Source organism: Malurus melanocephalus, unplaced genomic scaffold, assembly GCF_030028575.1.
Source record: "Malurus melanocephalus ecotype Western Australia unplaced genomic scaffold, MMel_1.1 scaffold_223, whole genome shotgun sequence".
NCBI lineage: Eukaryota > Metazoa > Chordata > Aves > Passeriformes > Maluridae > Malurus > Malurus melanocephalus.
The window spans coordinates 1,059,646-1,086,978 of NW_026623455.1; the positions used below are offsets into that span (position 1 = coordinate 1,059,646).

The 27,333-nt window shown below is 35.3% G+C and overlaps 1 protein-coding gene across 1 annotated transcript in view; it reads right to left on the reverse strand.

Annotated features, from left to right (window-relative positions):
* Positions 1-27,333, reverse strand: part of CDH19 (cadherin 19) — a 63,713-nt gene that overhangs the window by 19,016 nt on the left and 17,364 nt on the right. The window contains exons 2-8 of the mRNA XM_057374312.1: positions 16,731-16,957; positions 13,157-13,451; positions 6,972-7,091; positions 6,165-6,329; positions 5,018-5,202; positions 3,609-3,866; positions 1,160-1,292 (exon numbers count right to left, since the gene is read on the reverse strand). Of these exons, the coding sequence (XP_057230295.1) occupies positions 1,160-1,292; positions 3,609-3,866; positions 5,018-5,202; positions 6,165-6,329; positions 6,972-7,091; positions 13,157-13,451; positions 16,731-16,928 (1,354 nt within the window). The 5' untranslated portion in view covers positions 16,929-16,957. The remainder of the gene's footprint in view (positions 1-1,159; positions 1,293-3,608; positions 3,867-5,017; positions 5,203-6,164; positions 6,330-6,971; positions 7,092-13,156; positions 13,452-16,730; positions 16,958-27,333) is intronic.

Consider the following 27,333-nt stretch of genomic DNA (forward strand, 5'->3'; position numbering starts at 1 on the left):
CAGGAGATAGGTATTCATCTGTAATATTTGGTTTGCTACTGTGTTATTGTTCAACTAAACAAAAATGTCTAGGCCAAAGTTATCCTGCTGTAGGATAACTTTCCTACACTTGTTTCCATAGTGCCATTCAAGACATAACAAATCTATGCCAGAGATCAATTTTGGCAACACCTGTCAATTGCCTAACAATATGAGAATGAAACTCAGGCTTTAAACCTCAGAGAGAAGCTGAGAAGGAAGATAGTAGTATCAATTCCTAAATACAAATTACATGCTTCAAAGAAAATGGATACTGACTATCCTAWAGTAAACTTGCAGCATCAGTGTTCTAAAAGGAAGGCTCCCTTTTGGGAGCAGTGCAGTTTATGAAGGTATGTTTAAAGTGGTCATAGAAATAAATGGCATTTAACTGACATTCAGGATTAAAAACAGGTACTAAGCAAATTTGGCAAAACCTGTCTGATTTATTGAATGGACTCTAATTTCATATGGTTTTCCTCCTTCCTGAGGATGGATGGAATTCTTTTTTAAATAATATCTCAATAATCTTGTTAAACTGCCTTATAAATCAGCAGCTGTTAAATTTCTAGTGTTGTCCCAGATTTAGGGCAACTAGATCGCCAAAAACACAAACAGAAGTAATTTGCATTTGACTTTCAAACAAAATGGACGGGTGAAATCTATAAAAAGGGTGGTTCAAGGCTTTAATTGCTACTGAATAGAAGTCTAGATGATTTAGGCCTAAAATTCACAATTAATTTGAGCCACAGTTTTCTGACTGGTGTTAAATTAGACCCTGGCTAATTTCACACAAGTCAAAAATCTGGTGTGAAATTAACCAGGGTCTAATTTAACATAAGATCTTGCACTGCAGGAGCAATTCATATGCTTCAGTGTAACTTGAAAGCATTACACTCTCGATCCCATTACAATTTCTTTTTTCGTAAGGTCATCCTTTATGAAAAAGCACAGGACCTTGGAGCTCAAACATATTCCACTTCTATTTAACTAATCATTCTAATAATGCTCCTTAGTGCAGCAAGCAACAGCAATATAATGAGACAGAAGCATGTATTCTCCACTTTAAAGAAGGCACATTCAGAGGATAATTACAATTCACAGTACAAAAAAGCCAGCGTTCCTTAAATTTCTTACTCACTTGTTTCTGTGGCTGTAACAGTTATGTTGTGCCAAGAAACTATCTCTCGGTCCAGAGGTTCAGTGGTAATGATTGTTCCATTATGTTCATTGATGCTGAACAGCCTCTTTAAATACGTGCTGTGGACAATAGAGTACCTGCACCAAAAAAAAGGAAAGAGATTCCCTCATACTGAACTGTTCCATCAGAGGCAAGGACATAGAAAGCTATTGTCAGCTGAGAAAACACAGCTGTGTATATATGCATATAAATGTCTGCTGCAGCAACTCAGAAATCATGACAAATGTACACTTATAAACATTTAAAATTCACTGCTGCCAAGATCAAAGCTCTTCTTTTTATAAAACTAAGTATGTCTCAGATCTATATTAATGYGAACTGAATCTGAAATGCATTATTCATTTTTACTTCTAAGTCAGACTCACAGCAGGTGAATGACTTTGTTGAAAAGAAACAGCAAAAGTGCCACTTGTGAAATGAATAACACCAACATATAAGTGGAGTTATAATGGCAAATCTATTTTATCATTGCTGACGTGCTCCAATGCCAAGGGAATGGGCATTGTAAAGACAGACAACTCTCTGTAATGAGGTGACACTGAGGAAGAATACAAAATCCTAATGCAGGACATGATTGCAAATGAGTCCTCTGTTCCTGAATCTTCCCCGAAAAGGCTTCGGATGCTGTGGACACGTGTGCACATGTTTCACTCAAATTGTAGAAGTCTAACCACTGRTCAAAGGCCAGAGATGGACTGAAACAGACACCAAAGATAATGGTTCAAATGGAAAAGGTATTTATTAATGTTTTTAATGGCTTACAAAGCAAAAGACCATATGATGGAGTTGCTAATAGAGTCTATTTTACGGAAATAAACTTGAATTCAATAGTTGAAAGATTCTACTCCAATTTGGAATGCCCACATGCAAATATTCCCTTTTATTGTACTTTTAATTCTGCTTGACAAAGTCATTCTGTTYCTTGTTGACACTTAAGACTCTAGCTCAGACAATGTGACAGCAGTTAAATGACTCTTTAACTTGTTGCTTATAGCTACATTTGGTCTGTTTYAAAAATCAAGTAAGAAGAAAAATCAAAGACCAGCACAGCACTGTAAGTGAAAGTTCTCATAATTTCAGCCAAACTCTGGACATTTATAAGCTTCTATTTAAGGTATTTATAATTTTGTGACATAGTTTAGTTTTGTTTGGGCTTTTTTTGGTATTCTGATTCTAGATATATATTTTCCAGAGAAACTGTATAAAGTATTTGTTATTTTTTATTACTGATTTAGTGAGGTTTTGTTGCACATCTTTTTCAGTCTGAAACCTTGGGTGCCACAGAGCCACACAGGTGGTTTTCTGCGTACTATAAGTAATTTCTGCCATTTATGATAGCAAGGGTTTCAAAATTAGATTAATTTTCATGGCACTTAGCCCAATGCATATGTCTTTATATTAGAAATCATATTTTCTATTTTAAAGAAACSCAGTGATGCAATATCTGTGTCACAGTTTTGGTACTACTCACGCATATTCAATTTAAAACAAATAAGACAAAGAAGACATATATTTGCATTAAAGTGTAGTTGTTCCACAAGAGATGTTGCAGTCATGTAAAAAAAAAAAACAAACCACCAAATGAGTCCTTTGGGGGGGAGGGGGGAAGCACATGTAAATTTTTTTTTCTTATTTAATTTAACCTTTTACTACCTTACTAAATAGCAGTAAATGAATGGAAAATCATAACAAATCACTGCCTAAACATCTGGAGCTATGGCATAATATATATATATATATATATATTTCTGCTATTAGAAATCTACACACCATAAATTATTTTATGTCTCAACCATTTGTCACTGTATCCTAATTTGTCTAAATTGCACTGTACACAGTGTTGTCAAGCAATTCAGAAGCTATTTTAATTATAAATCTCATGTTAAAGATTAATTRCCAGTTTTCTCCCTTAAGAGACAGCAAAATTATTTATCACTGAGATTATCAAAAACAGAATCTGCTGTTGCTGGTTGAGTGGCTAAGACATTGGTTTGCATCTTTTTGAATCACTTGTTTCTCTTGGGGATTTGTTGTAGATTTGGGGTTTTCCCCCTTTATTTTCTTTATTATTATTCTTACTATCATCATTATTATTGTTAATAATAATAATACCAACAATACTAGTAATAAACAGCTATCTTTAACTGAACTGATGAGTTGTCACAACTTTACCCTTTCAATTCTCTCTTGCATCCCAGTGGGCGAGGGAGTGGGTAAGTGCCCATGTGATCCTTACTGCTGGTGTGGGTTAAACCATGGCATCTGCAACAACCTTGGCTATCAGTGAAAGCACAACGARCTGTAATTATGAGCCATGCTAAGGAATGGAAATACCCCTTGGAAATACCAGCTATATTTGCATTTGAGGCTTGCTCACATTTTAAGACAGGTACCTGACTGGACTGTCATCATGGTCTGGATCTCTCGCAGTTACAACCCCCACCACGGAGTCTCTCGCAGCCCCTTCATCGATCTCCATCACATAGCTCTCTGAGGTGAAAACTGGGGGCTCATCAGCATCTTCCACGTTGATTTTGACAATGGTTGTGTCTTCAAATGGCCCTTCTTTCAAAAAAYGCTCATCAATGTATCTGTTTACAGCTTTTGCTTGAATACTGTATCTCCTTCTCCTTTCATAATCCACTCTCTGTTAAAAAATAAAGTGARATTTGGAATATTTCTTTCTTCATATTTGAATTAAATATACTTCAATAAATGGTGTGAGATTAAAGACAAAATAGTGTTATGCTTCTTCTTGTAATGTTTGAAAAAAAAATTACTTTTAAAAGTAGKTAATTCTAAGGTTTCTTTTTATGTTAAAAACACTTTTAAATGAAATTGAGCTTGTTTGTGTCTACATTTAGGTTGGCTTTAATGCGACAGGCAAACAACACTGTAAAAAATAATTCCCAAAGAATGTCATCCCTCATAACACATATTTATATTATTATTTTAGAAAGTCTTTATCTTCTGAAATTTAAAAAAAAAAAAAAAAAAAAAAAAGAAATTTTAAAAAAACAAAAAAAAAAAAAAAAAAAAAAAAAAAAAAAAAAAAAAAAAAAAAAAAAAAAAAAAAAAGAAAAAAAAGAAATTTTAAAAAGACCTGCTAAATAATTAGCTTCCTAAACTAAGAAATCACCACAAGACAAACAGAAAAAGACCAAAAATAAGACAAAAAATCCCTCCCATTTACAGCATTCAGTTCTTCATGGTCCTAGGTTTCACTAGACTGTTGAATTCAATCTTAATTTCAGATGACGCCTCAAATGACCCAGAAGCTTGTGTGATTCCAAAATTAATAGCACACTATCAAAGAATATTCAATTTCTCAATTCATAAACTGGCATTTTTTGATTGTATTCAATGTCTTTTCAAAGCTATGTCATAACAAAATCCCTACTGTCTAATACGGTAATAAATTCTATTTTCAGTTAATAGGCGGTGTTGGAAGTGAGGTGAGATTGTTTGCAATATATTGATAAAGATTTTACAGATGATGCACAAAAGAGTTGGAACACTTTCTCACAATGGGATGCACTGCGTTGCACAGCTAGGGATAACATTAAGATACTCTGACTGTCACTATTATCAGCAATAATAGGAATGAGTCAAAAATGTAAACAGAAGGAAAAGTATTTTTCTTTTTATCCACTGTAATCTTCTAATCAAATCACAAAGACCAAAGGAAAAAGAAAAAATAATGGGATCCAAAGCAACAGACCTTTTTTACATATCCAAGTTGCTTGAGGAAGCTCTTGCAAATATTCAGATTTTTTTCCAAAGTTTCAGTCATCTCACCTTTTTCAGTAAGATAATTCCTTCTTGAGTCTCACTGTTAGTAATGATGTCAAAAACATCCGAGCTATCTCCTTCGATGAAATAGTCCATGGCTGCGTTGTCCCCTACGTCGCTGTCTTCTGCAGAGACTTTGCCTATAGTGGTGCCCACAGGGGCATCTTCAGAGACACTCATGTAGTAGAGTCCTGAAGAAACAAATTCTGGCAAAGTTTAGTGATCTGCCATGGTTAATAACTGAGGCTCTCAGAGAGCTGGAAAAAGCCCAGCTTTTACTACAGCAGTGGTCATAATCTGGTGTTGCACAGATCTTGGGGGCAGGGTGGGACAATCTTTCCCCTCAGGAGTCCTCCCGCCTCAGCCCTACTTCAGCACTATACAGATACAGCCAAGGACAAGAGGMAATGGCTTTAAACAGAAGGAGGAGACATTTAGATTAGATATAAGAAAAAGGTTTTTGACAGTGAGGGTGGTGAAACACTGGCACAAGTTGCCCAGAGSKAYGRTGAATGCCCTATCCCTGAAAAAATTCTGGGTTGGGTTGAATGTTGTTCCGAGCATCCCTGCCCAGTGAAAGAGGATTGGCCTAGAAGACATTTAAARGTCCATTCCRACACAAACTATTCTRTGTTTGTATGAATGAACAGGGTGAAAAACAGTGGAGGGCAGCACTTCCCAACCACATAACTTTTTCCTGACAGCCCAACAGGCAGCTCYCACATCTGCTAGAAAATCCCTGGATGGAGAGGTTCATATCTTTTGCCAAAAAGTTTATAGTGTCTGTCAGAAAAGAATGAAGAGAGGAAAAGAAGAAAGAAGGTGAGTGAAAATGGTGTTAAATATCCTGTTTTCCAGATTTTAGGCTGAGGTAGWGYAAACTATAAGRAAAGCARTTTAGTAAGTGATTTGTCTTGAAAKCCTAGYGGTAAGTAAAAACAGCAAGTCTGAGATCTTTTTCAATGATAGATTTTATTTTCCTCCTGAGTTCTGAGTTTTTTGGAGGACTTTTTTTTCCCCTATGATTTTACTTTTTTTAGAACTGTATGCTGAAGTCAAAGCACAGTCCTGTTTCAAAAACACCTATCAGCAAACCTAAAAGAGGATCATAATTTCCTCAAAACCTCCATTCCTGTCAGTAGCCTCTACTCACGYTGTGGAAATTTAGGTGGATTGTCATTGACGTCGGAGAGGTTGATGGTAACGGTGGCTGTTGCAGAAAAAGCTCCTGGYTGCCCAACCATATCTTTGGCTTGGATGATGACCAAATACTGATCTTTTGTTTCTCTGTCCATTTGGGAAGCCATTCTGATGACCCCTAAAAATGAAAAGTATGATATAATTGTAAAATATGTCTTTTTTTTTTTTTTCTCACCATCTGACAGCATAATATGTGTATGTAATGCAACTGGACCTATTTCTGGATTTACATTCCAGATTGTGCACAGAACACCTGTCCTAATACTGAGTATTAGTAGTCATGGTAGCCAGTACGTTGCATGTGAAATCCATTCTGAATATTTAGAGTTCTGGGGAGCAGAATATTCTGTATATTTCCTTGACAATATACAGACATCTCTCTTACTCAGAAATTAGGTTTTTGGAGGGATATCGCATATCTGTGGTTTCTCCAACATACAGATAGAATTATCACATAATGTGWCATAGAGCTGTTAACTGAGAAGTATTCCTAGGTTAATTTATTGAATGGGATATTCRGAATTCAACTCTTTAACARGATAATTTGCTAAATAGWGTTTGGATTTTCCAGRAAGAAGGAGTTTCAGCTTCCTATGRGAAAGCAAAAATTTACTTTATTTAGATCTAGGATCTATGCAGAGATGTAAGAGAGTACGGTGGCATCAGTTTATCTTTGTGTTGAAATCAAGAACAACAATTTTGCTTGAATCCATTTTATTAGTTTATGAATGCTTTCAATTTACAAATTCATTTGTAGTACCTGTTGTTGGCTCCACAGAGAAATAAGGCTGTCCCTGAATGAGACTGTAAAGCAGRCGAGCATTATTCCCATAAGAAGGATCATCAGCATCTGTAGCTGTTACCTGTGTAACCGAAGTACCTCAAGGAAAAATAAAATAGATTATGTTTGTTTACTTCTTGTATAAATTATCTCATAATTACAAAACATAAACTCTTTAAAAACCTTTTAACATACCAGCTACTTTAGTAAAACAGTCCTAAAAATTTACCGGACCAAATGGCACTTACTAAAATTTATCATTAAAAAGGAAAAATATTTCCTCAGCAACTATTCACATTGCTTTAAATTTTTCAGTTAAAATGAAATTAAATAGTAAATGATTTTTCAGCTCTAGATTCAGATTGCTTAAAATACTACATATACGTACTTATTTGCTAACATGTGAACGGAGCAAAGTAAATTGTTGCCCCTCCTCTTTTATGTTCTTCTAAGAATTTTATGAAAGTTTCTCATAGGAATAAGAAAACACAGTCACTCTATCATCAGTAGGCCCACTGGTGATAAAGAAATTAATTGTTAATGAGCAAAGCAGCCAAGAAGTATAACAAGGCTCTGATAAAATTTTTTGTCCTTGAGTCTTTAATGAGCTTGTCTCAGTGTAAAACTTGTGCCAGAAATCACAATGCAAAAACACAGTGGAATCAAACCGCAGAGCCTGATTTCTTCTTTGATGGGAGGCCGTTTATACCCCAGATAGAAGATTGACAGCAATCTCACAGCACCATCAGTAATGTCCTTTAACAAAAATATCCACAAGAACAAAATTTCGTAAGGTAAGCATTTTTGTTTGTCATTTTTTCCTCACCCAGATTCTGCATTAGAATACAAATATCACTTCTGGTGAGGAACAGGAGGAAATCAAGCTATTTTAAAAAAATTTCTGGTATTAGTTCACAGTTGCACCTGCTTATCAATACAGTTGTACAGCTATGCTGGAGGAGAAAAGAAGAAGAAAAGGTGGAGTGCAAAGAGTTAGACTAGCGACACCTTTTTATGAGAAAAACAAAGTTGGTGTTTGTCTCAAATAATACAAATATTTCATTTCTGACCTTTCTAGCAGTTAAATAGTTTTATTTTTAAATAGAAATGAAAAAGGCTTTCTCATAAAAGAAGATATTAAATATTTTGTCAATTTTAATTTTTTTTGCATTTCCTCTCAGTTTATTCAGCAACACTTCAAGTGATTCCATAACGCATGTTATCTTCTCTAAATTAAACTGTTAATAATTCCCACCAAATTTTGGACCTAAATGTCCTTYAAAACCTACCTACAGTGTGAAATATCTGACATTTATGTGGATTTTAAATGTCTGTGTAGATGTATAAATATATATACAGATCCTATTGTTCTGRAGAAATGTTAAAGTTACAAATACATATTTAATGAGTGCACATGTATGCCTCAGAGATAACAAAATTCTTTATAAGACTGAAGAGTAAATGGAATCTTCAGCTACACAACCGTTAACTTCATATCAGCTGTGATCTAAGAAAATTTCTCTCATGATCACAGAAAATTCATCCTCTAAGAAAATTTAGCATGACTAGAATGCCATTGCTTTGGAAAAAAAATTAAGTGCTAGCTAGGAAGGGACCAAGAACTATGGATGATCTAACAGGTTTAGTCCATCATGACAACCATTTTCTACTAAACAAACTCAAGTGTCCATAACTATGCCCAGAAATTTACTTATTTGTGACTTCCTATTTAGTAAATCAGGAAAAAAATCCAATACATATGGAACTTCAAAGTTATTATTACAGCTTTTCTGCATCTCACACACTTAAAGGCAGATATATTTTCTGCAGTGTTTCTAAGCATTATTAAAAAATTCTTAAATCTAAACCAGCATTTCCTTCTTCTCTGGGACCCAATCACATTTTTCTGCTTGTCTATAAACTCTTGTAGAGTATTTCAGAATGCAGACGTAAGGAATTTGTACTGCTGGGCTCTGAGATGCAGCTGGTGGATGTAATGGAAAGGTGAATAGTCAAAAGGAATCTAGTAAGGAGGGAGCTGACCTGGAGGGAMAGAAATAACAGATATCCTGCACTCACAGAAGGAAGACTATTTATTTCTAAATAGGGGTGACTTGAGACCATGTAAAGAGCAGGCAGTAATTTCTCGCATTTTTTTGGAACAAAGATTTTGTGATAACTACATGTCTATGTTAAGTATGGACTATGTAGCAAGCAGAAGAAAAATGTTACCTTGGCTTTAGAATACTTCCTCAGTTTTTATTTTTCACTGCCATGAGACCTATTTTTTWWWMMWTTWAMCAWYMRRAAAAAARMMAAAMAWYCMMCMAAAMCMAMTWAAMMAAAAAAACAAATGAAACCCCAACAAAACAAACCGAAAAAGCTTCAAAATGCAGCTCAAACCATTTGCAGAATGGAATAATGTTTATTTAGCATTAATATTTCAGTGGCAGAAATTGCAATGTTAATATTCTGCTCTCAAAAATTCCAAAAGGCCATTATTTGTAACTACCCAGTTGTGAGAAGAATAATTGAACAGATACAAACCATATCTTTTAAAACAATCAATTAACACATAACTGCAGGCATCCCCAAATAATCAAGGAACCCCAAAACCCCAGCCTGACATTGCAAGCATCACACAGTAAAACTGACAAATGAACTTTTTTATTAACTTTATTTAAGGCAAACTGCTGCTTTATATCTCTGCAGCCTTGGTTTTGCCTTTCTTGGCTAAAACACGGCAGTGCCATTTATGAGCTGCAGCCCTTTAGRTATACTATGGGGCCCTCATATGGCAAACAGCTGCTCATTTTTCTAACTGGAGCTTGAGATCTATAAAGACATTAAGTGCTGATAGATTATTGCATCTGACTCTTAACCACTCCATCAGATATACTGCATTTGTTCAAGTTTAACAGCTATAAGGAAGACACTTAATGTAAAATCGTACCAAAYGCCTGAGGGCAAAGCAGAGTCCTGTGCTCTCAGAAGAGAGTCCATTTGCTGACACGCTTTTCATTTACTGTGACACTTGCATTTAAAACCCTAATAAAATTTAGTACTGAAGATAAAAGAGAGCTAATAAAGCATTAAAATGTATTCTAATTTGTTGGCACATTAGTATATATATTGATATTTGTAATTAACTTCAGGCAAAGTTAGCAGTGCCTATTTTCTGCTTTTGCTGTGGTTCTCTGAGGCAAGTGGCCATCTCTGAATTACTCTCTCCTTGCTTTCTTAGTTCCAGACAACATGTGCACCAGCAATGGCCTGTATTCCCAAGTGTGACCGCACTTCCTAAGAGGGTTTTCTGTGAGGAAATTAATAGGAAATGAAGCATCAGTCACCTGAACCAATGGTGGAAAACTCTGAAACAGAACAAAGGGCAAACCTCTCTATCGCACTTTATCACTTAAATTAATTCTGTTCTTCRCCCCTTATTATGCAAGAGCATATTTTAGTTTACTGAGAGAAAAGCGCTGATACAATCAAATACTATGGTATCAATACTGCAAATTTTAGTGGGTTACTCTTTCTGCTACCAAGTTATAAATTTCCTTGTAAGGTTGGTTTAGAATGCACGCTGAAACAGAAAACTACACCTCAGTATTGCAGTCCCTACCTTTTGAGAAGTACTCATGGTGTGTGGCTCAGTTATTTTATGTTTTGAARCTGACCACTATCAAGGTACACTCTCCACTCACATTGTATATTACAGACATGCGCATTAGTATTCCAGTAGTGTCTCCATGGAAGAAGTAGGTGAAAGAATGATCTCTGGAAAAGCTATGATATTAGTGCTAGAGAGGTCAAGTGCAGAAGCGGTAATGCAGAAAATATTTCAAGATCCTGGATGACCAAGATTCATGTATCATACACTGGATGATCATAAATCTGTGAGTTTACTGCTCCAGGAAGTCCATGTCTGAGAGAGAAGGCAAACAGGGATCTTASTTCATTTTTCACTCATTCTGACAAATGGGAGTTGGTGTTACTTCTGATTTTTTAACCTTTTATTTTTCATTTCATATATTTCACTGGAATATTCTTTCATTTATAATATTACAGGAATACCACAAAGTAAATTACATTTTCTGCAGTTTAATTAATCTTATGCTGAAATGACATTGTATTTTAGGAATGTAAGTATATACATTTAGGAGASTGGACAATGACAATTGAGCCTTTCATTTTTAGGGTATCTCTTTACAACAAACTCTAGTCAGTATAGAGTGAAACTTCTCATTTGTCAACTGCTGATTGATAGTTTCAGGTGAGAAACAGAARTATATGGGAAAAGATTATTACTGTTGTTTTTGGCCTTAAGTACCACCCTAACTATTTTTTTTCCTCCCTATAACCAATGATAAAGACAGAAAGATGAATGGAAGAAATTMAGTTGTTCATACCCTTAAGTGAATGGTTACAAGTCTCTGTGAGTATAAATGAAGACAYACTAAATAATCAGCAGTTTAAAAAAGATTTTTATAAGAGATTAAGAGGCCTATAAACACCACTTTACCACTGGGGCAAAGAAAAAAGAAAGAAGTTATCAAACTCCTAAATTTGTGCAATCCCAGATAATTCTAGACAAYGAACTATATGCATTTTACTATGGGCGTATATTTACTATTTTTAGTARTAAATAAAAATTTACTATTTTTACTATTTTACTATGTTATTTTATAAAAAAATAAAAATGCTAAGGTCCTTGACAGAACGCCTATCTTCTTGTCTCCAAATCTATGTGAATGGGCAAGATGCAAAAGCTGGAAGAATCCTCTGAACAAGCATCTGATTATGTTAGAAAAAGTTATTTGACCAAGRGGTCAGATGCAGAATTAAGTCTGTCTGCAGAGAAGAAAGTGGCAGTGAAGAAACCATCAGAAGTGATTTCCCTGGTAGAAGGTAGAATAAGCAGGGTCACTAGCAAGTAAATTGATCAAATGTATGTCTCTTGTAACTAGTGCTGGCGGTGATGGTGAGAGGCTTTTTCCTGGCAGAAATTAGGATACTAACCCCACTTTTGATTCTACACCAGGCATGAATATCCTTTTCTTTCAGCTGCTATCCTGGCTGGTAGAAGAAGATAAAGTTTATGATATGCTGTCAAATATTCACCAATTCTACCCTAAAAGCTGAACAGATAATGCTTAATGAAATGTAGATTTTGGAATTTTTTTATGATCACTGGTATTATTACATTAATGATTCATACCAATTAAAGCAGCACARTATTTTAATTTCTTTTCAATATCCATTGCAGTAGAAATAACCAAAATATGTAGGTGYATCAACTTAAAAGATTACTGGGATYCTTTCTGTAAGATTTGAAGAATCCAGTTTTCCTTTGATTTTGAAGATAKTAATTTGGAGATACTATCTATAACATGACTGTTTACATGAGCTGTATTCACACTTTGGGGTTTTGGAGGGCTTGAATTTAATTCATAATATGTACATATATTATGAATRCATATGTGYAKRTACAGATAGAYRTATATATACACTTATATTTGTCAGATGTTGACTTTTTTTGCATTTGTTGTATTAAATTTTCGGATACATGACAGATCCTACTACAGGTCTGTCTGATCATGTGAAAGTGGAAAAGAAKAAGTGCATGGATTAAGTTGTTTCTTTTGACAGGACAATTGCAATTCATGTGTTTGGGAAATCAGAAGGCAGTCCTTCACTGCACACAATCCAATCCAAGCAAGCAGAAGCTGGCTGGTTGGAAAGAGGCTTGGCAGTGTAAATAGTTAGGCAACATGCAGAGAGTGAGGGTTCCCCTCACATCTTCTTTGCAAAGGGCTGTAGWACCCTACCTATTTTGACTGAGAATGTTATATTTTTAAGCAAGTACAAATTTCAAGGTTGAAYCATGGATGGAAAAGACAAATGTCASTCTAAGCGTGAATCCAGAATCTGTTAAAGGRTGTGGATAGATGTAGGTATCTAAATATTTAAAAACAAGAAAAGACAGAGGTGTCTGTAACCTTCAAGTTAAAAATATACCTTTACAAATTTCCAAACCTGTAAAAATTTGCTTCCTTTTCACTGAGAGGCAGTATATAAAATATACAATTAAGATTTTATATCAACACACCTATCCAGAAAAAAATCAGGGAGTAAAGAGTTTGGTTCGCAACATATTATACCTTCAGGTGACATCTCTGGAACAGTGGCCACATAAGGTCCATCCAAGAACTGAGGTTTATTGTCATTTATATCTCGAACCTTGATGATAAATTCTGATCCAGGYTCAACAGGAAGCTGAGTGCTCCTGTTAATTGCTTGTGCTCCCAGAATGTAGAAAGGTTTCTTTTCTCGATCCAGCTTTTGTGTTACATAAATTTTGCCGTTATATTCATCGATGACAAAAATGCTTCCAGCTCCCTCGCCAGTCAAAATGTATTTTAAGCTGCCATCCTGCTTGTCTAAATCCGTTTTCAGCTGAAAGTATGAAAGAGAAAACTAAGTCACACTATGGGAGGRATAAGTTTTGAAACATTCATTTTACGCTTTGTTTTGATTCCACAGTGAACTTTATCACTAATGAGCACTCTTGGATACTAACATTTGAAAGAAGGTACTGTCACATTTTCAGCCAACTATTTTTAATTTTAAAATATTTTAAGCTATTTAATTTTAWAGTACTGATATAACGCTCATAAATGCATGATAATCCTGAAATGAAATGCTTCAGCTACTTTGAAGGAAATGCTTCTAAGTATTTACTTAAGTTCATTGCTTTATTAGCTCCCCTACAATTCTGTTAAAAACAATACAAAGTTCATTAAATATGATCTAAATTTTTTTATTATTGCAGATTACATGCATACTTTGTAAATTTTTGGTTTTGTTTTTTTTTTTTTTTGCTCAACAACRCTAAGTGCAAATGTGCAACAGTGATATTCTGTTTCTGTTGAAATATAAAAGAAGTGGAAAGACATTCTGTGCTGTAAGTCTGTATTATTTATTCTGAAATAAATTGATAGACATTTTCCATTTCCTTCCAGGATAATCTACATCCTYTGTTGTATTGCTCAGATGAACTTTATGGTGATGATTCCTTTGATGAAGCTGAGCCTTGGAGACAATTTTGGTCCAGCAGCATTTGTTCATGACAACAAAATGGTTCTGTTAATGTTAGCGATATATAATAGAGCAATATTTTAAGAGCAATAACTGAATTTCCTAACATGTCAGGCATTCACAGTCAAATTTTATGGGAACTGCAATTTCAATCATATTGCTAATTCTCTATTTTGTCTCCACTTATTTTRGTTGTAGAACAAAAATATCAAACTCTCTAAGAGACTGGATAATAATTGAAAAATCCTAAGTTAAAAAAAAAATCAACTTGCTTCTCCTATGAAGCAATGTGGTTAAAATGCAAATAATATGCCTAACTGTTGAATTCAATTATCTCAATGTTTTGTTTATGGTTAATGACCCTAAATGTCACTATTGATTATGAGGCCACRGAACAGGAAAGAAATAACTATGGAGTATAAAGGGTCCATTTTCCTATTGGATCATTTCAAATATTTTGTAACAACTTCTAAAGCTGCAGAAATAGTTTTAAGAATAATGCYTATGCCTTTTACAATTTCCATAATGCATAATTGTCTGCATGCAACAGACAAATACTTTATTCAGAATGTGACCGGGACACTGCTCTTCAGATTTGAGGAATGGCTTTGAGTTCCTGCTCTGAGTTCTGTAAAGATATTTAAGGCTTAAAATATTCAGAGTTAATTATCCTTCCCAGTACAAAAGACAGAATTTCCAAATCTAAGGAAGTTTAGAACCATTCAAAATATGAACAAATTAAATATTTTCAATGTAAGTAGTTGTGTGCCAAACACGGGGCATATTACTCCCTTTATAAGTGGTTTGGTCAAACTCATTTTGACACCATCCAAATCTGGCATCCAGCTATGGGGTAACACAGATTATTTGTTATCCATAAATCTTGATTTCTTTATCATGAAACCCAGGACATGGGAGAGGTGATCTATATCATCTTTAAACTAACACAGGGCTCAGATGTGAACACCGAGTGCACCAAACCCTGTGAGCATTCCTTGGACTGGCTGCTCAGACATAACCTGTGCTTAACAATTTCACTCAGAATCATTTATCCTCAAAACACTTCATGACCTTGAACATGTTAAGTGAGGGGTCTCTTACAGATGACATTTGCTGAGAAAGGTTCTCAGTTTACTTGTTTTTTTTTAGGCCGGGCACAAAATAAATGGCCTTACCATTGTAAATGACAACTGAGAACAAGAATTTTTGTACTCGACCTAGTGTATCTGCCATTGCAGTGCTGATGGACACATTTATTAATCTTGATAATGAAAAAAGAGTCATGAGTCTATGTTAAATGAAATTTGAAGATTTAGTTCTGACTGTAAAAAGATTTTGATATGGAATAGTGATTTAAAAACAGAGACTGTCTACCTTTGTATTTTCGTTGATGCAGTTTTCTTCAGGGCCTTAATTACTAAAAATTCATGTGTTGATCATAGACTACCACTTCATTTGCTGAAAGCAGCGCATATTCTACTCAATAAAAAGACACAAGTAAATATGTCTGATTAGACAATGGTTACACTGCAATATATTAACAATAATCTTCAATAAAATTCCCAGTAAACCTGTGAGAAATAAAAAGGTGAGATCATGAAAATACATGACATTTGTGAAGTTTCTTTGCAGGAAACTTTTCAAGGTATTGGAAAAGTAATAGGAATTATAAAAAAAAATAGAACTTTGTCTTGACTTGTTCTTTCAGAAGTGAGATATCACACTTCCATAGTAGTTACTTCGAAAGGGGTGTGAAAAAGTAATTAATGAATTTTGAGCACTTCACCCTTTGGGCCCAATTAAATTTTAGTGCTAGTTAATTAGCAGTTAAACTTATTTTGGTTCATTCATCTAAAAAAGGCCTTAAAGAAMAGAAAACTAGATCTCAGGATTAAAATTACTTCTAACATACAAAAATAAATAATAATAATAATAAATATAATAATAATGATAACCAGAGAGAGAAGGGGGCAGATAAACCCTCATTAAGACAATTATCTTGAAGCACATTTTAAAAAGAGGGTGAAAAATAATTGCTCGTTGTGCTAAACCTACGTTAATCTAATGAACCATGCAGATTCCTGTAGTTTCTCAGCAGTAAAAGGATTTAGTATTAATCAGCTTCATTAAAAATTAATGAGGGGTAAATCAGCTGCTACTTAGTGTAATAGAAAATCATGCTAAATACTGTTTGTAAACTACACTACACTCAGTATGKCTGCCTTGATGCAGTGCCAAAAATAGCACGAGCAAATTGCCAGATGTTGATAAATGAATACGCAACTTTCATTCAGAGGAAAGAAAGGAACTTTTCAGCTTTMTRCCTTCACCTGCTGCGTGTGGAACTAGTTTTAGTAACAGCAGGCATGTGAAGTTTCCTTGACAGCAGTCCTCAGTTGAAAGAAAGTCCTTGGTACCGCCATGACTTGTAGCTCGTGGACTGCTGTGACCTTGAGAAAGGTCACAGGAAAGCAGAGATGCAGTACTACCTAATTGCAGCTTCCTGATCTCCTCTTTCTACATTTGTTGCTATTTCCACATCAGTGCAGATATTTGGCCCTCCAAGTCAGGATAGAAGCTGCTAATCAGCRTCTTAAATCTAACCTTGTGCTGTCCTTGAATCATCACTTATCATACCTGTCCAACATATGCAATATCCAGTGATATCTGTTCCTCAGTTACGAAAAGGGGCTCCCACAGCCAGGCACGTTTCACTCTTCGAGCTGCTGTGAAAGACTGAACTGTGTTTTGAATGCTGGAATTCAGTGTTCTGGGAGAGCAGGGCCAAAGTTGAACCAGCATCGCCACGAGATGCAGCCATGCAGAGAAATTCATGCTGAACCCTTCTTTCAATCAATCTTAATCTGTGAAAGAGGAAGAAAAAAAGAAAGAAAATTTTGACAAAGCATCACTTTTGTCTTTCTACTTTTATATATTGATTCCGTGTTAATGTAAGAGCTGATTTTCAGTGTTAAAAACCTCATGTCTCCAAAAGTAAAAAACTGAAACAAAGTCTGTTTCTGATTAAAAAGACATGCTTTGAGAATCTCTAACATGAAAGTCAAGTGCTTAACTTTTCTTTATGARTATCCTACACAAGGACTTTTTATGAAAAAAAAAAAAAAGGGAAAATAATACTTCAATTAATTCATCTTTCAAATTAAGCTGGGTAATTGTATTGTGTAGCCTAGGAATAATTTGATTGGAATAATTGTATGTTTCTGCTTAGACAGGGCTCATTTTGAGCTGCAGTCACAGAACTGCCTGAAGGGTGAACATCTAGCCTTGATAGCCCTGATGTCTGGCAGCTGAAATGGATTGGTGCACATATTTTTTTAACCTCTTCTTACCCACTTCCCTAGCTCAGCAAAATGCCTGATAGGGTACCATGAAGATGAAACAAAAATCTACAACTYGCTGTTTTCCTGGCCAAACAGCAACTTGGACAAGGCAGAGRTGTTTAACMCATTCTTTGTCTCTGCCTTCAACACAAGTGATGGACCAAGGGGTTCCCAGTGCCCTGAGCTGGAGGAGGACCATGACTGCTCAGGGTAATGAATCATGATCATGAATGATCAGCTCYCWGTTGATCCTGAAATTGTGCAGGATCTGTGGCTCCAGCTGGATCTCCATATATCTATAGGGTCTGATGGGATTCATCTGAGAATCCTCAAGGAGCTGCTGATGTCATTGCAAAGTCTCTCTCAAAGATTTTTGAGAGTCTTGGGAATCCAGAGAGGTCCCAGCTGACTGAAGCTGGAGAATGTTGTTCCACTGTTCAAGAAGGGCAAGAACGAGAACCCTAGGGACTATAGCTTGTCAGTCTCACTTCGGTGTCTCGTAAAGTTTATGGAGAATGTTATTCTGTGAGATATTGAAAAACACCTGGAGGACAGGACAGTAATTGGTCACAAACAGGACAGCTTCATGAGAGGAAAGTGCTSCTTGTCAAATCTGATTTCCTTTTATGACATGGTATCTCACCTAGCTGATCAATGAGAGCCAGTTGATGCAATCTTTTAGGTTTTCAGCAAAACTTTCAGTACTTTCTTTTACAGGATCCATCTGGACAAAATTTTCAGCACACAGCTRGATAAACACATCATGTGTTGGGTGAGCAACTCATTCATTGATTGGGCACAAATTATTRCAGTGAACTAAGTGAYATCAGACYGGTGACCTGTCACTACYGGGATTCCACAGGGCTCCATCCTCTGCCCTGTACTCTTCAACATCTGCATAAATGACTTGCATGCAATGCAAGAAAATTAAACAAGTATGCAAATGTTACAAAACTGGCAGGAGCTGTTGACTCCCTTGAAGGCAGGAAGGCCCTCAGAGAAAGGCAGAGAAACCTCACAAAATTAGAGGGACAATCACCAACCATATAAAGTTCAACAAGGGAAAATGACAGATTCTGCACCTGGGATGGGTCAACAGAAAGGGACCTGGAGGTCAATGCCAAGTTGAATGTGAGTCAGCAGTGCCCTGACAGCCAGAAGGGCCATCTCTGTTCTGGAGAGCATCAGGCACAGCATCACCAGCCAGGCAAGGGAGGGGATTGTGCCTCTCTGCTCTGATCTGGGGCAGCCTCACCATGAATGCTGGGAGCAGTTTTGGGTGCCATAAGGTAAGATAGGCATTAAACTATTAGAGAGCATCCAAAGGAGGGTCATGAGGATGGTTGAATGCTAGAGGAGGAAGTCATATGAGGAGTGGCTGAGGTCACTTGGTTTGTGCAGCCAGGAGGAGACTCAGAGGAGACCTCACTGAAGCCTCACGATGGGAAGAGGAGGGGCAGGCACTGATCTCCTCTCTGTGACAGGAGCCCAGGGAATGACTTCATGTTGTGTAAAGGGAAGCTTAGTCTGGATATCAATAAAAGGTTTTGCATCCACAGGGGAATTGGGCACTGAACAGGCTCCTCAGGGAAGTGGTCAGAGCACAAAGCCTGACAGAGTTCAAGAAGCATTTGGACAATTCTCTTGGATACATGGTGTTACCCTTGGGGATGGTGCTGTGCAGCACTAACATTTCTACTCAGTGATTTTTGTGGGTCCTTTCCAGGCCAGCATATTCTGTAATTCTGTGAACAGAAGTTGTCTTAACTGGTTTTTCCACCTTTAACATTATTTTCTGCAATTAAACTGACAAAGGGCAAATGCATCTTGAAAGTTGTAGGTTTCCCTAGCTGATTCCCACTATGTATGCTTTCAGAAAATAAAGGCTTTTTTCAAACTATAATCTGTTACTGACTTTTCAGTGATTTTTGGCACAACAAAGGAAATTTAATTTTAAATATAATACTATGTTCAATTAAGAATTGCTGTCTTCTATGAATGAAAAAGGAAAATTTTGAAAATGCCATACACATTTCGAGTCTTAAAACCCTATTTGGCAATGACATTAGCCATTCTTTTCAAGGCTCTAGCATTGAAGAATAACAATTCCTATGCAGGAGCAGTCTGGTTTATGAATTTGTGACATGCTAGTCAGTTTGTTAAACACACTGGGAAAAAATATTTGTATGAATTTACCTTAGGCCGAAAAAATCCGTAAGTCTTTTAGCCATCCAGGATAAAATATTTTCAATCCATTATTTAAGTATCATTCTTAAGTTATTTAAGCATTAATGTTATAAATACCCATCCCTATCCAAAGAGAAATGCCACAATTGCTTAAAAAGACAGACAGATAATACAGAAAATTATTTATTTCCTTCCAGCAACTTTATAAGATGTTGGACAGCATTTGTTAAAATGTAATCTACAGAGAGGGAAAGAGAGAAAGAGAGAGAGAGAGAGAGAGAGAGAGAGAGAGAAAGATAGAAGGGGGTTCTAATAGTAAAGTCAAATAGAACCATAGAGGTTCAAGTGTACATTCCAATTTCTTCACATTTTTTGGTTTTTGACTGTAAAATTGTTACTGTTCAAGATGAGTTTTGAATAGAAGGAAAGTGACTTGGGTACACTCTTTTTTCAGTTTCCTGTAGAAAACTGCTTATTTTCCTATAGCTGCAAGAATAATATTTGTGCCATGGAAGAAAAGGCCAACAAAGCTCAACTTGGCTCTGAAATAAGGCTTGAGTGGAGTTTAAACAGCCTAAAGACCTTGGAGAGTCTCTATGCAACRGGCGTACTTAATGCTAAGCAGTAATCTGCACAGAAAATAACCTTGAAAAGGAACATTCATTTTATTGCAGTGCATACCAAAAGACAGACAATTCAAACAGCAAAAGCTGAACAGCTAAAGAGATCTTTCTGAGGAGCCACAGAAAAATGAATTTCAGTCACTGTTTATATGTGGAGACAGGTGTTCAGTCTGGGCCACAGCAAATACATCTTTTGCTGGTTTTGATGCTTGTTCTGGCATTGTTCACCTTATTTAACAAAAATATCTCAGGCTTATGGGGCAATAWTTCATGGAGAGTGAATGTCAAACAAACAGTCATCAAACTCATCTGATGACAATTTATACAGACAACAACACCATGAGGGTGCAGAACATGGCTGTGTTGGTCTGCTGCTGGCCACCTTCTTTCAATGTGCTCAGAGGTTACATATGAACAGCATAAAGCAAGTGATCAATATTTAGGAGCATGCTGGTGTCTCATTTTTTCCTAATTTATGTTAATCCCCTGTGTTACATGGAGTCAAGCATCACGTCTCAGACAAACTGGGGGTAACTAAATATTTTTAGATTCTGATAAGTTGCACACACTGTTAGTGTATAAAGACTTTACTTTGAAAATACAGATAGTAGGCAAATTCCTTAAAAAATATATAAAGCTATTTAATGGAATTGAGGTCTCTATGTATTTCTGTTTTTCCTCTGTTTCCTGATCAAACATTCTCAATTTGCCTTTACTTTCAGGACCTCTCAAAGCCTATTTGCTTCCAACATCTTCCCACTCATTTGGCATTGAGACACTGCCTCCAGCCTCTGGCCAGCACATGTTGCCACTTTTTATAAATCTAATTGTTCCCTTGTGAAACAATCACCTTCTTTCTCTTCCGCTGACTRTAACTCAGTCTCAGAAGTTATTCTCATAAAATATCCAGCAAGTAATTTCTTATTCCCTCATCATTTTCTAGTCTTTTCTTTAAAAATCTAAATTTCAGTAATACCTACTTAAAGGGGAAAGAGAAAAGAGCTCACGGTGTTTTAAGGTGATTCCGTGCTGAGACTGCTGCCTATCACTGTTCCAGCATTGCCTCATTATTCTCTTGTACTTTCCTGTCTTTCCCTATCCATCAGCTGTCTCTTGTTTTACACTCATTTGCTATGGTCCTTGTAAATGAAATGACCTTGTATTCTGTSTTATAATTATAGCATGCAGCAGAAGGGAGGATTAGTAAAAGCACTGAGCTTTTGGATGCTGTAGTAATATGCACAAATAGATAATTTTTAATAGGCTAGTTTCTCATTTAAAAAAAAAAAAAAAGATAAATATATTTTCAGAGATGAGCAAATGATCTATCATTAAAAATTTCCCAGGGAGAAGAAAGAAATGGGAACCATTGTTGTGCTCCTCTCCTTCAGGAAGTATGTCTCCACTTATTCTCACATGCAGTGGGTAGCAAAAATAAAGACTGATACTCAGAACAAAGTAATGAGAATGACAATTGCAGTTGTAATACGTGGGCTACAGCTTTTAAAGCTTTTAGAACAACATCTTCCTTTCATACTCAATGAAAAAAATGTAGATGAGGAACAGATTTGCCTTCTTGGAACAAAGTTGATGAGTCCKTTGTTAGGTTTGTTCTGGAATCTTCACCAAGTGAAGATTCAAATGGAGAATCCTGTCTCCATTTGAAACTGGATATTGTTTTAGGTGTGCTGGTAGTCTGACTTGGTTCTGAGTTCCCTTTGTTTTAATTTTTTTTAAATTATGACTGTGTAATTACATTACAATAATACCTGCTACTGCCTAGCATTGCAAGAAAAGCAATAGAAACAATAAGTCTAAAAATACAGCTTCTGAAATATAGTGAATTTATATATTTGTAGATGGAGAAAATAAAAGGCTAAAGGTAGAGACAAACCACAGCTTTCTAAAACATTTAAAAAAATAAAAATCCAGCAGATTAAGGTGCAGGAGATGAAAAATTCTTTTCCAGTTCTGTTACTTGAAGAAAAAGGAACAACCAGCTTACTTTTGTAACAAAAGTCTCATAATTTGATATAAGTAAAATCTTTTATTTGGGAGGTAACAAAACACTGAAATATGGTAACTATGAATGTGGTAGATATTCTTTAACTAGAGACCATTAGAACCATCTCTTATATTTACTTGATCCTATTTACAGCACCATTTTGAAAGAGTGACTCCTGAGAAAAACAAATCTCTCTGTCCTTGAAAGTATTCAGCAGAAAAAAACAAAACAAAACAAAACAAAAAAAAAAAGCCTGACTGAAAGACATTCCTTTTGTGGAATWTTGTGTTGTCTTTACTTGATTTAATAACATCAAGCAAACACCGAGGAATAATTCATGTAAGCCAATCTAATTCATTAACATGCAGCTTCTGAAACATTTCTTATCTCAAGAACAGCCCTAACATGATGTTGTTTCAGTTGCATGTTCTGTTTTATGCATCAGTGTTATTATGATGTAGTGAAATTTGTCTCCCTTGTATGTTGCTATCTTTAATTTTCACTTAATAGGATAAAGAAGAAAGGGAATGTGTAAATAACCCCTACAGATTACCATATTATAAAAAGCTTAGAGGAATAKAAACCTTCATATTTCTCCACTACAGACTTGTTAATTTATACTATGTCTACTGGATATTTGTCCTAATTTCATTTAATGTGGTTGAATACTGAGCATCCTAGAGTATTAGAGCTCTATTTCTCTATTTTTTTTTCCAGAAAACACCAGATATGGRCTCATTTTCACTGACTAGTTTAGGCCTTACACTGTATGGTAAACACCTAGATTATATTACTTCTGGAATTCTCAGGGAATTAATAATATGCAATAATATATATTGCAATTATTTTAATTAATGCATGTGTTTTGTGGGTCTCCTTGTTTGTTTTTGGATTTCAAATCCAAACATAGAACAATGATAAAATCTTATGGTGTATGCAGAGTAGTTGATTTAATCCTCTTCTTGTTTCTACCACTGCTGAATTTCAGCTAGAATAGGATAGTAATTTTTACAGATTTGGTGTGTTAAAGCTCTGCATTATCTTTTTCACTGATTTTATCTGTGACTTGGTCTTTTTCAATCAGTACCTAGATTTTTTTTGAAGTTATCCATTCTTCATGTATTTTAAGTATTTTATTTGGARACACTAGAAAAAGGCATAGTAAACTCTTAAGGAATAATTATGGCATATCTAACTCCAGCTATGGTGGAAGTCCCAGTTGTGACAGTAAGGTTTAACTAAGTTTATAAAAAAGCAGTGTGAAGAGAAAGTACTTAAACTTACAAGAATTTAATTTGTAATTTGAACTTAATTTTAACTAAATGTAATCCCAGTTGTTGTTTACTTTACATATTCTGCGACTGACTGATTGATTAATTAATTMATTMATTCATTCATTCATTTCTGTGACTGGATTAAAATGACACCAGTCCTGCTGCAGCTCAAGGCACCCTTTCCATGAGCCTCTCAGCTTATGTCTATCTGCCTGAATTMATTTCTTTATGGTTTGTCTAGTGTTAAATGTTATTTTTATTGAATCTAAATATTTTAGTCTATTTTAACTTTCTGGTCTTTCACACATTTTTCTAATTTAAATAAATTTGGACTGCTATAATCTAACAAGCATTCAGAATTTAATTATACTGTGATTATCAGAACTAACATCTAATGTAAAATTCTCTTCAGTCAATTAATTAGAGGTATATCAACAATTGTCTTTCTAGTCTGCTACACAASTAATACTTTAAAAGATACTACTTAACCTTGAGAGGTGTTTTCTTTAATGCASATCTTGATGTGGCATTTGACCAATTATGTTGACTGGTAGTGCATATTAACGCARTGTGGCTGCATGGATCTCCACCAGTCACCCAGAACTTCACCTATACGGAGAGCAATTACTTAGATGCTATGAATGCATTYAAATTTCACTTCTTTAATTGGCAGATTATTTTCTTTATTTTGCAAATATACCATTTTGCCATTAGGCAAGGTCTTCAAATTATTGTATAGAATTAGCAGTGTAATTATCTGTCAGATATACACGGACAAAATAGCTTAGAGAAATTAATTTTTTAGTTGATTAGTGTCTTTAAGGCTGTGGTTTTTAATCAGTGTAAAGCAGACTCACTAGAAATCCTGTCATTCTTATTGTTTTATATGTATTAACATCATATGATACACATCCCCCATATTTTACTACAATATCTGTTGCACTGTACAAAATGTCCAGATGACATTTTGGATGACAAAACCCTGAGTCTTCAAAGCATGACAAGCAGTAGCTGGATGGCTGKCTATATTCAAAACATCTTTTGCAGTATCAGATTGAGCTATTTATTGCTTGAAATGCTATGTGTCCCATTAAAAACCTATGGCAACTCTAGGGAAAGGGAGCAGTTTTTTTAAAAATGAGGGGAAAGGGGTCTAAGGTGAAGGATTAAATTTCCTGCCATGACTAAAGAAAATAAGAGCTGTTATCTGTTCAGCCCACAAGTCTAAGGAGATAGCATGGAGGATGTGACGATATACTGTATATAAAACAGCCTATTTTCACAGTATCATTGGTAGCTCTTATTTCCCTAGTGGAAAATTCCWTATATTAATCACCAACAGACATGAGTAAACTAATATTGAGAAACAACACTTTAATGAATTAAAGTCAGTGACTGTTTGTGGTATTTTATTCTGTTTGAACTTTAGTATGTAAAACTGGCTTCACAACACCTATTTCCTGATGGTCATGAGCATACAAGATGATGTAACCAGTCTCTTYCCTKTTTCAGCTCTGRTCCACCAGTATTTTTAGAACTGATTAACTGATTGCTGACCTGTAACTTTGCTGAAGATATATGTATCTGGGACCAGCTCAATATTTCTCTGCCTGGTGCAGCATTGTTATGTTTGACTTGGGGGATTGCTGCTGCCCACTGCTGTGGTTCTGTGAACAAAGATTCTCATGATTATGGAAACACAAAAWCATTATTTCACTACCGTTATCAATACTATAACATAGAACTGGAAGCACAGCCTCAAACATTTCAGTCCTGCCTGAGTCAGGAGACACAAGTTTTGTCATTGTAAACTCTTTGATTGTCTTTAGAAAGGACCTGGAAAAGATGTCCCAATCCACCTAAAAAGCCTCTGGGTACAAAGAAACCCACCGACACCATACCCACCAACAAAATAGAGTGTGTGTGTGTGTGTGTAAGGAGGAACTTCAGTTGGACAGGACTGTCAGACTGCTTTTGCTCTACAAATATGACCTTTGCAATTTCTGGCTAAGGTAAACGCTGCATAGGGATTGAGCCAGAGGCAAGCCAATATTTCKGTAAACTTTCTCTGTAAGTGCTTGTGATACTGTTTTTTAAGATATTAAAATCTTCAAAATCAGAAAGTAATAAAGTAATTTTTTTTATGTGGAGTGTACCAACATCCCCCAAAGGGACCCTCAGGTATCACCAAGAACATCACACTGACACAAACAGAGAAGCAGGGGATTTCCCCAGAGGCAATTAAACCTTTAGGATTGCTCCCTGGTTGATTGATGTGGCATTTCCTTTTCTGGAAGCAGAGCTTTTCCACATGTTATTAACAGAAGTATGAAATTACTTGTTGAATAATTTTGCCAACAAGAGACACAGATATTCCAACCTCACTTTCTTGGGGGGAAGAAAAATAAAGTAGGAGGAGTATCCGTGTCTCTTGTCCAAATACTGATAAATTAATGCCTATATTTTGTTCTTTTTCACAGACTTTTTGCCATACAGCAAAATGCTACTTCAGTTCAGATGCTTCTCAGCAAAAGAAAAATTGAAATGCTTACCTTAGAACTTAACTTTATGAAAAATTATGTTCATTTTTTGCATTCATTCAATAGCTTCAGCAATTTTATTTTGAAGTAAAAATCAATTTGGTAAACAGACACTGAGATGTAAAAAGATTCAGTTATGGCAGTAGTTGTTGTACACTGCACTCTCTACACTAAAAATAATCAAGCATTTARTCTTAATTGTATCTTTCCTTAACTGGGACTATTATTTATTTATAAGATAGTTTGCACTATAGAAAATGATGATTAAAACCATGTATTTTAGCATAAGTATTTTGCTGATTATAAAGACTAACACATGTACACAGTAAAAACATAAATTCTTGCCTTCTGGCATTTGCTTTTTATTGTAGGCAAGTAGGAAATCCAATTACAAGATGTTTGATTCACTGGGCAAATCCTACTGGRACATTTTTGGCTCTGCAGGATACCACTCAATACTGAAGAACCACTTGTCAACATAATGATGTAAAGGACCGCATTCTGTGATTCACACTTGATTCTGTTTGCCAAATGATTTTCAGGATGGCACTTCACGAACTCTCTTTAGGATTTAGGTTCCTTTTATCACTTTAATTCATAATTATTCTTTGCATACATTAAAACTAATAGTACAGTGAACTCACCTTTTCCSTGGTTTTGGAGGAGATTTAATTCCTCCAAACATGAGATAAAAAGAAGCTTTGATATTTAATTTAAGAGGATGCTCTCTGCTAGAATTTGACTTATGTTAAACTTCTGGGCTTGGTTTTAGAGTTAATTTTCCACATAAGATGAGTTAAATCAGAAACACCCTGAAATGAAATCATCCAGTGTATGTCAAAGGAAAACCAGAATGAAATCAGCTATTGATGTTTATATTTCAGGACACTTATCAGGACTAGTTTGTAAAGTAAATAAATGGTGAGGAAAGTAGTGCCTTCCAAGCAGCTAAGGAAACCATATCATTACAAAGAAAAAAAAAAAAAAAAAAAAAAAAAAAAAAAAAAAAAAAAAAAAAAAAAAAGAAAAAAAAAGCCATTTTTTCAAAAGTTTTCATTTTTTTTACTTTGTTCCCTGTTTATTAAGGTAAATAAAACAAGCAACTTAACAAGCTAGAAAATCTGCTTGATACATAGTCCAGTTATTCAATTTAAAGKTATAATTTAAATTCATGGACAGAAAAAGTCTATGCACCACCTCAGGGAAGTCAGTTGGAAAAATATTGAAAGAATGCACCTGCCTCAGAGAGACTGTATTTGAATCAGATAGG